General features: G+C 39.6%; 1 protein-coding gene across 2 annotated transcripts; it reads right to left on the reverse strand.

The window, feature by feature from the left end:
* Positions 1-414: 414 nt before the first annotated feature.
* On the reverse strand, positions 415-17,318 carry LOC110502237 (protein S-acyltransferase 24). Of its 2 annotated transcripts, XM_021580114.2 has the most exons (10): positions 16,997-17,318; positions 16,021-16,156; positions 14,897-15,007; positions 4,245-4,377; positions 3,541-3,719; positions 3,195-3,268; positions 2,896-3,058; positions 2,696-2,781; positions 1,948-2,138; positions 415-1,250 (listed from the first exon to the last, which is right to left on the reverse strand). In XM_021580114.2, exons 1-10 carry the CDS (start codon positions 17,106-17,108, stop codon positions 774-776), a joined length of 1,662 nt encoding a protein of 553 aa, XP_021435789.2. In that variant the 5' UTR covers positions 17,109-17,318; the 3' UTR covers positions 415-773. The 2 variants fall into 2 exon arrangements, with proteins under 2 accessions (XP_021435789.2, XP_021435790.1); XM_021580115.2 differs by lacking the exon at positions 16,997-17,318 and having other exon boundaries at positions 15,998-16,126.
* Between the last annotated feature and the right edge of the window lie 46 nt (positions 17,319-17,364).

Raw genomic sequence — 17,364 nt, forward strand, 5'->3', positions numbered from 1 at the left:
ATCTTCAGTTTCTTGGCAATTTCTTGTATGGAATAGCCTTCATTTCTCAGAACAAGAATAGACTGACGAGTTTCAGAAGAAAGATCTTTGTTTCTGGCCATTTTGAGCCTGTAATTGAACCCACAAATGCTGATGCTCCAGATACTCAACTAGTCTATAGAAGGACAGTTTTATTGCTTCTTTAAAATCAGGACAACAGTTTTCAGCTGTGCTAACATAATTGCAAAGGGGTTTTCTAATGATCAATTAGCCTTTTTAAAATGCTCAACTTGGATTAGCTAACACAACGTGTCATGGGAACACAGGAGTGATGTTTGCTGATAATGGGCCTCTGCACGCCTATGTAGATATTCCATTACAGCTACAATAGTCATTTACAACATTAACAATGTCAACACTGTACTTCTGATCAATTTGATGTTATTTAAATGGACAAAAAAAATGTGCTTTTCTTTCAAAAACAAGGACATTTCTAAGTGACCCCAAACTTTTGAACGGCAGTGTATGTTCCAGAATAATGTTTAACAGACATGTTTACGACCGCACTCTCAAAAGACAATCTAAGTAACATGTTATCTCTAATGTTAAGATCTCTTAGAACTCATTCTGGTCTACACACCACTTGTTATATGTTTAATAGCGGTATTTGCTTCCCGAGGTAATGCCTAGGCTTTAGCTCAACAGGCTAGAAGATCCAGCTGGTTTTAAGAATGGAAAACTGACAAAATATACATTGTTCTTCATTTCACCATAGGTTTTAGAGTCCATATTATCTAAATGTCTATGGAGATCTTGTCCCCCGTGAGTCCATAATCTAACCGTCTCCTCCCCTCCAATAGAAAGGTAAGCACCGCTGTCCAGCGTTGTCCTAGCGACCGTGGCCGAGTCTCGCAGGTAGGTTTGAAGTAGGTGGTAGTCCCAATGGCGATGGCGTCAAACTGTTCCGTCAACAACCACACCTCCCAAAGGATTGTCAGAAAGTTCATTATCGTCAGGGAGACCACCCAGAACTGTGCAGCTACTGCCCTAACCAATGACTGGTCCTCGAGGGATACCACGACCACATACAGGTGGTAAGTTGCCACGGCAATGAAAAGGAGGTGTGCTGTGGCCATGGAGAGGATAAAGATGATGAAGAGGCGGTGGTTGCCACCGCCAACACAGCGGTTCAGGAACAGGCAGTGGTGGTCGTAATCCCTCACACACACATCACACAATTTACAGTGTTTAGTATGGTCTGGCTGGAACAACTAGATGGAGAGAGAGGGAATAGCAGTGAGAAATACTAATCTTTTCTATAATCATATCATATATAAATATAAAAACTATATGTCTAAGTGACATAGTGTTGGCAATTCCCCAAAATTAAGGAAATTCAGATAAGCAAGCATACCCTAAATGTGACATATGAACAATAGCTACTGCTATTGATATGCATACACTGTACAATTTGAGTTGAGTCAACTTTTAAAAAATCAAGGCAACCAGCTGCAACACAATTTTTTTATTTACATTGGGGCAGGAAAGGTCTGCTTACATACACTCCTGAGTTGCCTCAACACATTTGCCAAAGTTGAGTCAACTAGAAATGGCAGAATGCCATAAACCTAGCTTTATAAAAGAAAACTGCTGAATGGATCGAGGCGCTGTTTGATGAGCATTTAGGGAATGTAGTTCTCTGTGGATGTGCACAGTTTCGTTCAAGAATATTGAGGATTGACGAGTCAAGTTAACATGCATTGCCCAATCAACACTTACTATAGTGGAGACTATAGTCGCCACTATAATACCATGACAAAATGAGGGCAGGATAAACTGGCCACAACTCAATTCTCAGCTGCAACACCAACTTAAACTTGCTCTCCTCATGTTACAGTAGATACAGAACTTCGGTCTGTTTCAACTCATAATAAAGATTGATTGGTTCTCTTGACTGGTTCTCCTCACCTCACAGTAGATGCAGAACCTCTGCGGATTCTGGTTGTTCTCCAGCAGGTCTGTTATGGAGGAGAAGCGAGGATCTGCATCTCCCGGTCCCAACTCTCCAGGATCCTGGGTTAGAACCATCCAGAACAAGACCAGAACCACAGAGAACTGGACCAGCGACACATGACCCAGAACACCATCACCCCACAAGCGTCACAGTGGGTTAAGACTCAACCAACATTATAAACTGGGTGGTTCGAGCCCTGAATGCTGATTGGATGACAGCCGTGGTATATCAGACCATATGCCACGAGTATGACAAAACATTTATTTTACTGCTGTAATTACGTTGGTAACCAGTTTATAAGAGCAATAAGGCCCCTCGGATGTTTGTGGTATGCAGCCAATATACCACAGCTAAGGGCTGTATCAAGGCACTCTGCATTGCGTCGTGCGGAAGAACAGCCCTTAGCCGTGGTATATTGGCCATATACCACACCCCCTCGTGCATTATTGCTTAAATATACTAGATGTAGGCTACATACATATGATGGATAGTCAGTGTAAAGTATATTTATCATAATTCAGCTACAGAATAATTTACCACAACCTCCAGTAACTACGGTCACTAGCAAGATTTGCAATTTGATTTGTTTAAAGCCACAGTCTTCATCAGGCATTCAATGTATGCGAAAAGTATATACTTTGTAATAGAATTAGGCAGTACACGATATTAGGTAATATACTATCACTGTAATATAAAGGATATTAGGCGGTAGTATTCTATAGTAGAAGCAGACTAGAGAGTGGAACAATCCAGCTATCACAGTCCCTAGGTAGACGGGGTTGGCCAACCTGCAACACAACATAGGACAGGTAATGGAACAAAGACCAATACAATAGATTAATTTACTGTATAGTGCAGATACACACATAGTTAGCACACACACACACACACAGTGTCTATACCTCTGGTAGGTCGTCATGCGGTGGAACTGGGAAAATATACTCCTGGCCAGCCAGGGGAAGAGGACGGCGCACGTTATCCCTCCGTAGCCCCCCAACATTGTTGCGATAATCAGAATAGCTCCTCCAATCAGACATGGGAAGAATAACGTCCAGTAGTAAAGGACTGGATGCATGCACGCGCAAACACACACATCCAGAGAGAGAGACCCACGCATACACACAATTATACAGAGAAACACAATTCAATGTCACACAATGTTCATTACAGTTAAACTTATCATCACAGCGTCAGCACTTACGGTGGGACTCATCAGGTTTGTTAAATGGTGGCTCCCTCATGTAGCGGGTCAGTAGTTTGGTCAGCTGCAAGTGTCTGTGGAAATACAACCCCAACATAATAAAGATGGTTAAAATGTTAATGTGATGTTCCAGGTGACGGTATGGCAATGGGACAGTTAGATGGACAGAAGACGTTGACAGTGGTATATATTCCTGGGTTATATTCATTAGGTTACACAATGGAAAACGTTTTAAAAATGTTTCACAAGATGAAAATAAAAATTACATTTTGGTCAGTTTTCTTCCGTTTTGTGCCTAATGAACAAAACCAATTTGAAGGTAAATGTTATAGATATTGGGACCCACCTGAATGTCTTTCCCTGCCTGCAGAGATCCAGAGGCGTGTGTCCGCTATAGGTCTTCAAGTGCAGCATCCTGAAGCCGGATCTCTGTAACAGCGTCCAACACACCTCTACACAGCCCCTCTCAGCTGCCACATGGACTGCTGTCAACCCATCCTCATCCACAGTCTCCACCATACACCTCTGCCACACACACAAACAAAAAATACTTTAAAACAGTGCAGCAACAATCCTAAAACGCTGAAGGATACTACTGCCGAGGGCTCCATCGGTCTCCAGATCTTTCAGCAAAGATGGCATTTCACAGAGATTCAGCACCATTCTAGTGGACAGCGACGTCCACTAGAAAGCCAGCACCACATAACCGAGGACAGTGGCCATCTCAGGTGCAGTCAGTCGTCACCAAGAGAGGACACGATAAGTATGCAATTGAGATTCCCCATCCCTTCACTGACATGAAAAATAAATATGGTATAATAAATATGGTGGAAACTCCAGATTGCCCATGCCTCCACAAATCCAATGTTTTTAGGAGAAAGGAGATATTATTGGTACACGACCCACAACCTTACATGCCCTGTTCGTAAGATATAATGTGATTTGAGGAACGTAACTCTTAAGGGTAACTCCATAGCGAAACTCCCCAATAGAAGTGAAACATGAAAGTCATCATCGGACTTACTTACCAAGCAAGTGTGTATGTCTCACCTTTCCTCGGAGCAGGTAACGGACCACCTCAGTGTTGCCAGTATCAGCAGCCAGGTGTAGAGGTGTAACATGGTACATGTCTCCATCACACCACCTAAACAGTCCTGTCTCCCACAGGTACTGCATCGCTACACTGGGAGACACAACTCGGGGTCAGAGTGTGTGTGTTTTGATGTATGTGCATGCGTGTGTATAATAAAAAGCTGGAGCTGGAGCACACCCAGAGAAAATTATTTTATGTAGAGGTGCTGACTCTGAAAACTAACAGTAAGCTATAAATATAAATGAGGGTCGCACACGCTATATACAGTACCAGTCAAACCTTCGGAAACACATACTCATTCAAAGGTTATTCTTATTTGTTTTACTATTTTCTACAATGTAGAATAATAGTGAAGACATCAAAACTATGAAATACACATAAGGAATCATGTAGTAATCAAAAAAGTGTTAAACAAATCAAAATATATTTTATATTTGAGATTCTTCAAAGTAGCCACCCTTTGCCTTGATGACAGCTTTGCACACTCTTGGCATTCTCAACCATCCTCATGAGGTAGTCACCTGGAATGCATTTCAATTAACGGTCGTCCCTTGTTAAAAGTTAATTTGTCTTTTTTTTCTTTTTTTTTTTGAGCCAATCAGTTGTGTTGTGACAAGGTAGGGATGGTAAACAGAAGATAGGCTTTTACCAAATAGAGCTAAGTCCATATTATTGCAAGAACAGCCAAAATAAACAAAGACAACGACAGTCATCATTACTTTAAGACATGAAGGTGAGAAAATTCCAAGAACCATCAAGCGCTATGATGAAACTGGCTCTCATGAGGACCACCACAGGAAAGGAAGACCCAGAGTTGCCTCTGCTGCAGAGGATATGTTTATTAGAGTTAACTGCACCTCAGACTGCAGCCCAAATAAATGCTTCACAGAGTTCAAGTAACAGACACATCTCAACATCAACTGTTCAGAGGAGACTGCATGAATCAGGCCTTCATGATCGAATTGCTGCAAAGAAACCATTACTAAAGGACACCAATAATAAGAAGATACTTGCTTGGTCCAAGAAACATGAGCAATGGACATTAGACCGGTGGAAATCTGTCCTTTGAAAAATAATAATGTATATATATATATATAATGAGTCAAAATTAGAGATTTTTGGTTCGAACAGCCGTGTCTTTGTGAGACGCAGTGTACAGTGGTTCCTCCTTTCAAAGTTACGTCATACTGCGGTACACCTTGCGAGCTGCTGCAGCATTCTGCGGCACATTATTTATTTGTCAGCCATTTTTTCTGTTAATACAAGTTATTGCTAGGTTGAGCACCAGAGGGCATCTTTGAGAATCATTTGATAGTCTTCTGCATTGGCAGAGAATTTAAAACCTTTTTGTAATAACATAGTATATGGGATTGATTTGAAGACATTTGGCTTAATATATTTGTTTAATATTATGGTGTTTCTATTCAGAGAAAAACAAAACACGCAGGGTTTCCATTTGAATGGAATGTCAAATATGGCGCTGTACAACGGGAGGAAGGAGTAGGCTGTCCTTGTAAATAAGAATTTGTTCTTAACTGACTTGCTTAGTTAAATAAAGGTTACACTAAGAGCATAACATTTTTGCACCCGAATGTTCTAATTCTTGTCTAACCAATACTCAAACGGAGATTAAGTGAAAATGTAAATCTCATTGATTTATCAAGACCAGTCCCCATGCTTGCCCTCAGAGCAGAGCGAAACGATGCTGAAATAGTGCTCAAATAAATAATAGGTTTTTGCTTCTAACTTCCATATGCTCATTAAATAAACAAGACCTACACCATTTTTAACAGAACATTACTCAACACTAGCGAGACTCCTATGGCCTGTGTAAGGCCTACAGTATATCGGAAAATATTTTGTTAATGATGTGACACTCCGCCAATAATTACATTTAGAGGATTGTATATATTAATATCTATATTAATATCTAAGGGGCATTTTCCATTAGATATTCTCAGATATTCTCACAGATCCTAAGGGGCTTTTATATAATTCTGAATGAATTAATGACAATAAAAAATAAAAAAAAATTAGTCAGCCACCAATTGTGCAAGTTCTCCCACTTAAAAAGATGAGAGAGGCCTTTCATCATAGGTACACTTCAACTATGACAGACAAATTGAGGAAAAAAAATCCAGAAAATCACATTGTAGGATTTTTTATGAATTTATTTGCAAATTATGGTGGAAAATAAGTATTTGGTCAATAACAAAAGTTTATCTCAATACTTTGTTATATACCCTTTGTTGGCAATGACAGAGGTCAAACGTTTTCTGTAAGTCTTCACAAGGTTTTCACACACTGTTGCTGGTATTTTGGCCCATTCCTCCATGCATATCTCCTCTAGAGCAGTGATGTTTTGGGGCTGTTGGGCAACACGAACTTTCAACTCCCTCCAAAGATTTTCTATGGGGTTGAGATCTGGAGACTGGCTAGGCCACTCCAGGACCTTGAAATGCTTCTTACGAAGCCACTCCTTGACTGGGCGGTGTGTTTGGTGTGTTTGGGATCATTGTCATGCTGAAAGACCCAGCCATGTTTAATCTTCAATGCCCTTGCTGATGGAAGGAGGTTTTCACTCAAAATCTCACGATACATGGCCCCATTCATTCTTTCCTTTACACGGATCAATCGTCCTGGTCCCTTTGCAGAAAAATGATGTTTCCAACCCCATGCTTCACAGTAGGTATGGTGTTCTTTGGATGCAACTCCGCATTCTTTGTCCTCCAAACATGACGCGTTGAGTTTTTACCAAAAAGTTATATTTTGGTTTCATCTGACCATATGACATTCTCCCAATCTTCTTCTGGATCATCCAAATGCTCTCTAGCAAACTTCAGACGGGCCTGGACATGTACTGGCTTAAGCAGGGGGACACGTCTGGCACTGCAGGATTTGAGTCCCTGGCGGCGTAGTGTGTTACTGATGGTAGGCTTGTTACTTTGGTCCCAGCTCTCTGCAGGTCATTCACTAGGTCCCCCCGTGTGGTTCTGGGATTTTTGCTCACCGTTCTTGTGATCATTTTGACCCCACGGGGGAGCCCCAGATCGAGGGAGATTATCAGTGGTCTTGTATGTCTTCCATTTCCTAATAATTGCTCCCACAGTTGATTTCTTCACCAAGCTGCTTACCTATTGCAGATTCAGTGTTCCCAGCCTGGTGCAGGTCTACAGTTTTGTTTCTGATGTCCTTTGACAGCTCTTTGGTCTTGGCCATAGTGGAGTTTGGAGTGTGACTGTTTGAGGTTGTGGACAGGTGTCTTTTATACTGATAACAAGTTCAAACAGATGCCATTAATACAGGTAACGAGTGGAGGACAGAGGAGCCTCTTAAAGAAGAAGTTACAGGTCTGTGAGAGCCAGAAATCTTGCTTGTTTGTAGGTGACCAAATATGTATATTCCACCATAATTTGCAAATAAATTCATAAAAAAATCCTACAATGTGACTTTCTGGATTTTTTTCCTCATTTTGTCTGTCATAGTTGAAGTGTACCTATGCTGAAAATTACAGGCCTCTCATCTTTTTAAGTGGGAGAACCTGCACAATTGGTGGCTGACTAAATACTTTTTTGCCCCACTGTATGTAAGTGAACCCTTTGGATTTCTGCATAAATTGGTCATAAAATGTGATCTGATCTTCATCTAAGTCTCAACAATAGATAAACACAGTGTGCTTAAACTAATAACACACAAATTATTGTATTTTTCATGTCTATATTGAATAAATAATTTAAACATTCACAGTGTAGGTTAGAAAAAGTACGTGTACCCCTTGGATAATGACTTTTCCAAAAGCTAATTGGAGTAGGAGTCAGCTATCCTGGAGTCCAATCTATGAGACGAGATTGGAGATGTTGGTTAAAGTTGCTCTGCCCTATAAAACTCACAAAATTTGAGTTTGTTATTCACAACAAGCAGTGCCTGATGTGAACCACACCTCGAATAAAAGAGATCTCAGAAGTCCTCAAATTAAGAATTGTTGACTTATATAAAGCTGGAAAGGGTTACAAAAGTATCTCTAAAAGCCTTGATGTTCATCAGTCTACAGTAAGACAAATTGTCTATAAATGGAGATACGATACGTAAAACACTAATGAATAATGGTGTTCCATGGGAGGACACCACAGACAAAGACACTACGGTCCAAAACAAACATTGCTGCACGTCTAAAGTTCGCAAAAGAGCACCTGGATGTTCCACAGCGCTACTGGCAAAATATTCTGTGGACAGATTAAACTAAGTTGAGTTGAGTTGTTTGGAAGAAACACACAACACTATGTGAGGAGAAAAGGCACTGCACACCAACATCAAAACCTCATTCCAACTGTAAAGTATGGTGGAGGGATTATCATGGTTTGGGGCTGCTTTGCTGCCTCAGGGCCTGGACAGCTTGCCATCATTCACGGAAAAATTAATTCCCAAGTTTATCAAGACATTTTGCAGGAGAATGTAAGGATATCTGTCTGCCAATTGAAGCTCAACAGAAGTTGGGTGACGCAACAGGAAAACGACCCATAACACTGAAGTAACAGAATGGCTTCAACAGAAGAAAATACGTCTTCTGGAGTGGCCCAGTCAGAGTCCTGACCTCAACCTGATTTAGATGATGTGGTATGACCTCAAAAGAGCGGTTCACCCCAGACATCCCAAAAATATTGCTGAACTGAAAAAGTTTTGTAAAGAGGAATGGTCCAAAATTCCCCCTGACCATTGTGCAGGTCTGATCCGCAACTACAGAAAACGTTTGGTTGAGGTTATTTCTGCTAAAGGAGGGTCAACCAGTAATTAAATCCAAGGGTTCACATACTTTTCCCACTCTGCACTGTGAATATTTACATGGTGTGTTCAATAAAGGAATTACAATGTATAATTGCTTGTGTGTTATTAGTTTAAGCACACTGTGTTTGTGTATTGTTGTGACTGAGATGAAGATCAGATGCAATTTTATGACCAATTTATGCAGAAATCCAGGTAATTCCAAAGGGTTCACATACTTTTTCTTGCCACTGTATTTATTTATATATATATATATATATATATATATATATATATATATATATATATATATATATATATATATATATATATATATATATATATATATATATATATATATATATATATATATATATATATATATATATATATATATATATATATTACAGTGTGTGACTCTTTATGTATATAGTTTATGAATATCATATCTCATCATATGTTATGACATCATGTCACTTATGCACTACATATATACAGTCTACTGAACAACCCCTTGACTTTTTCCACATTTTGTTACATTACTGCCTTATTCTAAAATGGATGAAATATATTTTTTCCCCTCATCAATTTACATACAATGCACCATAATGGTAAAGCAAAAATGTGACCGACTGGCTCAAATCGGTCTTATGTAGCAAAATTTGAAATGGTGTTTCTGACATTGGATAAAGTAGAGACTCCGAGCTATACAATTGTATATTATTTACTACATTTGAGGAACAATGGGAAAGTAAATCTGCTTTGAAACCTGATAAAAATGAATTTTGAGAAAATGGCTGTTGAATATTTTGGTACACCTACTGGAGAGCTCTTCTTTGTCTACACCCATTCAGCATTGTTCACACCATCTTAAGCTTTAGCCCCGCCCGTAAACTCAGAGCGTTGTCAGATTATCAATTTGTCAATTCAGAGCGTTTCGCTCTCGGAGCATTCAGAGTGCACACTGGACGCTCTGGCCGAGGAGTAGGGTTGATCTGAGCATTCTGTACTAATAACAGCAGTCAAGCAACCAAGCTAACTGGCTAACGTTGGCTAGCTACAGTACTTCCAGACACAAATGAGAGAACAGCTTACTCTGACCCTTTTATTCGCCCTAGCAGAGCTGGTTAGGCTGTTTTATGTTATTCAGGGTGTTGGTGACAGAAACTGTGCTGCTGAATTTTTTTAATGGAATATCTACATAGGCGTACAGATGCCCATTATCAGCAACGATCACTCCTGTGTTCCAATTGCACATTGTGTTAGCTAATCAAAATGTATCATTTAAAAAGGCTAATTGATAATTAGAAAACCCTTTTAGAATTATGTTTTCACAGTTGAAAACTGTTGTTCTAATTAAGGAAGCAATAAAAATGGCCTTCTTTAGACTAGTTGAGTATCTGGAGCATCAGCATTTGTCAGTTTGATTACAGGCTCAAAATGGCCAGAAACACAGATCTTTCTTCTGAAACTTGTCAGTCTATTCTTGTTATGAGAAATTAAGGCTATTCCATGCAAGAAATTGCCAAGAAACTGAAGATCTCATACAACGCTGTGTACTACTCTCTTCACAGAACAACACAAATGGGTTCTAACCAGAATAGAAAGAGGAGTGGGAGGCCCCGGTGCAAAACTGAACAAGTACATTAGAATGTCTAGTTTGAGAAACAAATGCCACACAAGTCCTCTGGGATGCTGGCCTTCTAGGCAGAGTTGCAAAGAAAAAGCCATTTCTCAGACTGGCCAATAAAAATAAAAGATTAAGATGGGCAAAAGAACACAGACACTGGACAGAGGAACTCTGCCTAGAAGGCCAGCATCCCAGAGTCGCCTCTCACTGTTGACATTGAGACTAGTGTTTTGCTGGTACTATTTAATGATGCTGCCAGTAAATTTATCGCCAGGGACCAGGCCCATATTTGATTTTTGATGGTAAGTTTAGCTATTTACAAAGCCAAAGGTACACAAAATACCGTAGCCTACACCTCACGGACTGCTATGTGCTCCACAATAATTCACTGTTGCCTCCTTTTTCAGGTATCATGGCTCGAGATTTCTTTGAGGAAGATATCATCAAGAAATACACTGGACCCTACGTCAGAGAGGTGTTTCTGGGTACACATTGTTTCTTTCAAAGTAGAATTATAGCAATATTTTGTTCCGTTTAGGCCTATTTACATGTATATTTCTATTATTGTACCTAATTTTGTCTGTTAGGCTAAATTTTATTTTTTTTATTCTCCAAATACAGACAATGACCCAAACATGCCCAGGTTTGCATTGTAAGTAGACCTTTATGTAGTAAAATAGTAAAATAAAGGTTAAATAAAAATAAATAAACAAATAAATAAAAGATCTACAACACATTACTCAACACTAGTGAGACTCATGTCGCCTACGGTATGACTACAATTTATCTAAAAATCTCCTGAAAACATTCATCCGTAACTCTGCCAAGCCAACAAGCAAAGATGAACTGGTGGCTTGAGAAACTGACGGTACAACAAATACATTGATAATCTCAGCAAGGTTTTAACAGTGGTCGTGGAGCTGGGGGAAAATGCAACTAAAATGTAGTTGAATGTAATACATTGCAAGTTAGGGGATTTTCACACCTACAGTAGCCGGGCTATTAAATTACCATTTTGTAAATAAATCGATGTATGAAGAGTCTATTGTCCTGCTAATAACCCATCATGGAATGACTAAATATGTTAATCGGGGTGATTTTTCAACAAATAGACAGGTATTTTCATGAGTCCACAAACAGGAGGTGGAGTTCCAGAGCTTACAGGTGTGCCTGGCATGGATTGTCTCCATCTCGTTCCTCGCCATCTTCAACGCCTCATTTCCCGCCTTCTATCTTCAATATAATAATTAATTCAGAAGGTTAAACCCATAGGTTTTAGGCCTGCAGTAGGTTATAATAAACAGAAAATTGCGTGTCAATTCATAAACCATGTGCCATGGAATTGGTACATCGAAAATCTCTCCCAAACTATTTTGCAATCAATATGGCACAGCTGTCAATTTTTTGGTCCTTAAATTAAACTGGTACAGTGCCTTGCGAAAGTATTCGGCCCCCTTGAACTTTGCGACCTTTTGCCACATTTCAGGCTTCAAACATAAAGATATAAAACTGTATTTTTTTGTGAAGAATCAACAACAAGTGGGACACAATCATGAAGTGGAACGACATTTATTGGATATTTCAAACTTTTTTAACAAATCAAAAACTGAAAAATTGGGCGTGCAAAATTATTCAGCCCCCTTAAGTTAATATTTTGTAGCGGCACCTTTTGCTGCGATTACAGCTGTAAGTCGCTTGGGGTATGTCTCTATCAGTTTTGCACATCGAGAGACTGACATTTTTTCCCATTCCTCCTTGCAAAACAGCTCGAGCTCAGTGAGGTTGGATGGAGAGCATTTGTGAACAGCAGTTTTCAGTTCTTTCCACAGATTCTCGATTGGATTCAGGTCTGGACTTTGACTTGGCCATTCTAACACCTGGATATGTTTATTTTTGAACCATTCCATTGTAGATTTTGCTTTATGTTTTGGATCATTGTCTTGTTGGAAGACAAATCTCCGTCCCAGTCTCATCAGGTTTTTCTTCCAGAATGGTCCTGTATTTGGCTCCATCCATCTTCCCATCAATTTTAACCATCTTCCCTGTCCCTGCTGAAGAAAAGCAGGCCCAAACCATGATGCTGCCACCACCATGTTTGACAGTGGGGATGGTGTGTTCAGCTGTGTTGCTTTTACGCCAAACATAACGTTTTGCATTGTTGCCAAAAAGTTAAATTTTGGTTTCATCTGACCAGAGCACCTTCTTCCACATGTTTGGTGTGTCTCCCAGGTGGCTTGTGGCAAACTTTAAACAACACTTTTTATGGATATCTTTAAGAAATGGCTTTCTTCTTGCCACTCTTCCATAAAGGCCAGATTTGTGCAATATACGACTGATTGTTGTCCTATGAACAGAGTCTCCCACCTCAGCTGTAGATCTCTGCATTTCATCCAGTGATCATGGGCCTCTTGGCTGCATCTCTGATCAGTCTTCTCCTTGTATGAGCTGAAAGTTTAGAGGGACGGCCAGGTCTTGGTAGATTTGCAGTGGTCTGATACTCCTTCCATTTCAATATTATCGCTTGCACAGTGCTCCTTGGGATGTTTAAAGCTTGGGAAATCTTTTTGTATCCAAATCCGGCTTTAAACTTCTTCACAACAGTGACAGTGCAGGTGCATTTATACAGAGACTTGATTACACACAGGTGGATTGTATTTATCATCATTAGTCATTTAGGTCAACATTGGATCATTCAGAGATCCTCACTGAACTTCTGGAGAGAGTTTGCTGCACTGAAAGTAAAGGGGCTGAATAATTTTGCACGCCCAATTTTTCAGTTTTTGATTTGTTAAAAAAGTTTGAAATATCCAATAAATGTCGTTCCACTTCATGATTGTGTCCCACTTGTTGTTGATTCTTCACAAAAAAATACATATATCTTTATGTTTGAAGCCTGAAATGTGGCAAAAGGTCGCAAAGTTCAAGGGGGCCGAATACTTTCGCAAGGCACTGTATATATTTGTATTCATCACAATTTTCTTTAAATAATTTTGGTCTTTAATGCAGGGCCGACAGACAAGTTCTTACTTTTTTATTTTAATTTTTAATTTTACTGAAATTGTAACCAACTTTCTATGGCTTGTTTAAAAAAAAAATATTTTGGAGAGGATTTCGTTTCAAATTACCGAAAGTGAGAGATTGTAATCTGAATAAAGGGAAAAAGACCATTCTTGAACATGGGCTGAGACATTCTTACTCATTTGTAAATAAAGCCAGTTACTTATTTAGAATGATTCATTTCTGTTTTTAGAGGGAGAGAAACAAAAAGCCCACCGTGGCTATTTTTCAGAAATCGTCAGTTCAAATCACAAGTTAAATTACCGATTGTATTTACCCAAGTTCTCTCTTAACTCCAGGACCACCAACAGTTTTTTTGTTGCTGCCTGATGCAGGACTCTAGTACCAGAGAAGAGACTCTTAGACTGAAAACGGCTCCATTAATTGCCACAGTTTAGACTACTGACAGATCAGCGTTCTAACTCCCCCTTGTGATAGTGTGGTGTAATGACAGAATGCCACCATCTACCACTAACAGTGAGGCACAAGCTCGTAACTTTTAAAGGAAGAACCACTGTAGCTAGACTATCTGTATACATGGATGGACGCGTCTCCCTCTCTGTTACGGATGCCATGGTTGCCCTTATTTTACCTACACATACTGACCAGCTCAAATAGACAGAAGCATGCTACATGGCAGACCAATCCAAACTCATCTATCAGCATGTCCAGCCCACTCTTTATCTCAGAAAATCATGGCTAGTGGGAAGGTTGCTGACTTTTTCTGTGGCTAAACCAACTAGGCTCATAATTTAACAATTGTATTTGTATTTACAGATGGCATACAAGTTTGCTACTTAGGCACATGAAAGTTCACATATTACAGAAAGCATTTAATTTATTTAAATGATTTCCTTATATGAACTGTAACTCAATAAAATATTTTAAATTGTTGCATGTTGCGTTTATATCTTGGTTCAGTATATATACACACACACATCATTTTTTAAACTTGTATAGTGCTTTTCAAAGAATTCTAAAGTGCATAAAAAGTTAAACAACAAACAAAACATTTTAATGATGGAGAATTAAAATCTGTCGGCTTGGGATGAAGTTGATATATAATATATAACATTATGCAGCTATGTGTGTGTGTTAATGTCTGTTTATGTGTGTGTGTGTGTGTGTGTGTGTGTGTGTGTGTGTGTGTGTGTGTGTATTTACATGTTCCCTCCACATACTCCATGGTGTAGGGCGGTTTTGCCCTGATGGTCTACCATGCGCAGGTCAGCTCCATGCTGCATCATCTGGTGCATCACATATACATTACCATGCCTAGAGAGACAGATACATTACCATCAATAACATATTAATAGCATTAATTAGTATTCCAATTCCATTTCTCCCTGAAGTGTATACTCAGTCACTCCCCCTCAAGCATTTAAAAGCATTGGATTGATGTAAGTACAGGCTGGAGGGAGGTTTAACCATATTTCTTACACCAGTCCTCTCCATTTACATCCATGAGGGGGACTGTATGAGTGCACACTTCAGAGAGAAGAAGAGAGGGGAATTTCTAGGAGAGAGCGGCATTTCTGCTCCAGGTGCCTTGGGCTGACACAATTACCATATAACCAACGGTTACGGATGTAGACCATCATGAAAATAAAATAACTGCTGTAACATGGACTCTTAACAACGTGATGAAACGTTGTTGCTCCTTGCTGAAACAAGCAAGGTGTTGTAGCAAACAAGTCTTTGGTTTCCTAGGCAACGCCCCAATCCCTGCAGCAGCAGCAAACATAGAAACAGAATGAATAGAACAGGGTTGGAACCTTTAACCCCGGTAATTTCACTGGTAAACTCATGGGTACACTCGCAATTGCTGGTATTGTGATGCAATAATTATGTAATGTAGAATGTTCATTCAAATGATGATGTGGCTCTTGCAATGGAATGTATTTTTTATAATGTCAGTTGAGTTGAATCAACAAATCAAAGCAAATATTGATTGGTAAATGTTCTGCTTTTACTTCCTACTTTAACTTCCTGTTTTGCTCCTATGGGTACACTCCCAATGGCCACCCGTCCACCCATTACACCATCATTGACTTGAATGGGGACACCAGTTCTATTCATTCTATGAGAAAATCTGTCTTCATTCATTTTTTAAAATATTTGAACGGTCATTACGGTGACCACAGTCATTTGGCTAGCCAATTACCTTCACCCAAAATTCCATGCCCGTCACAGCCCTACAGGGGCCCAACGCTCTTCCCCTAGTCCCTTTCCACAGATTTAATAGGAGTGGATAGTGGGGCTTACCTAGTCCAATCAGTGTTACTGACCTGCAGGCGAAATGGAAGGCTGTCATTCCTGCATCACAGGTCAGGTTGGGGTCAGCTCCGTTGCTTAGCAACATGTCAACCATGGCACGGTTACCATGGAGGGACGCAAAGTGGAGAGGACTAAAACCACCCCAACCTACACACACACACACACACATATGACAAGTCTCATCAGTGTGAAAAGCCTGTGTTTTGCTGTTAAAAGGAGACAGTCTTGACTGAAGAACTTTAGAGAAGATATTGAACATCTCACAGTAAAATAAATGTTGGTGTTTAAAGATGCTTCAAGTACTATGACTGTAAATGATCACATTTATTCTATTACTTTGAGATAGTGTCACTCCCTAACCACGCAAAGAGCAGTAGGCCTACTATTGTCTCTTTACTACTGTCAGGAGCTGAAAAGTGTCTGAGAGAATAGACTGAACAACTACCCATCTCAGATCATTGATAAAACACAGACAAGTTAAGGCATCTCTCTCTCTGACAACATGACAAAATCACAACAGGAGACATCAACAGTCAGCTGTCATCAACTGTGATGGGACTCTGAAACTTGCCATTGTTAAAACTTGACATAATTAAAACTAGGCCTAATATGGCCAGTAGTTTTAAGATAGTTAGATTGGTTATAAAACATTACATAAAGCAATATCTGCTGCCTGTACCAAAGCAATTTACTCATGCATATTTGATGCAACTAAGTGACTGGGTAATACATGCTAATGGTAAAGATCTGACGACAGACATCTTTACTGACATCCTTTTTATTCAGCATTTAACTACAGAAATTAATAACACATTCCCTAGAATAATGGTATGGTAAGCACCTTTCCCGGAAGTGACATTGGAATAGGCTACAGTCGGGTAGCTAGGCTAGTTGAAAAATATAATCCATTCCCCATTTTCCCCAAATGTGTGTGCAGTAAATTATATAGGCTAATGCATACTCCAAACATGCATAGGTAAGCCTTACCTTTCTCTTTGAGGAGAGATCGATCATGTTGAATGATATGTGCACAATGTTCAACGTTCCCTCGTTGAACACAGTCAAAAATGTCCCCATCGACACTAGGCATTGGAAGCATTATGCGAATACTGCATACGATCGACCCCTGTGCCGCCTGACTATTACTCTGTCAATGTAAACAAAATATCCATACAGAGACGATACATTGTAACAACAATTACACATTCATTTAACAGAGACCCTACGCGACTAAGTAGCTGGATATTTTATTGTGTGAAAAACGATTGTACTGCAGTAGGCATGACAGACTCCGCCTAGGGAATCTGATTGGATAGAGACACATGTGACCTGGCTCTGCATTTTCGTAATCTCAA

The sequence above is a fragment of the Oncorhynchus mykiss genome, chromosome 23, assembly GCF_013265735.2.
Source record: "Oncorhynchus mykiss isolate Arlee chromosome 23, USDA_OmykA_1.1, whole genome shotgun sequence".
Taxonomy (NCBI): Eukaryota; Metazoa; Chordata; class Actinopteri; order Salmoniformes; family Salmonidae; genus Oncorhynchus; species Oncorhynchus mykiss.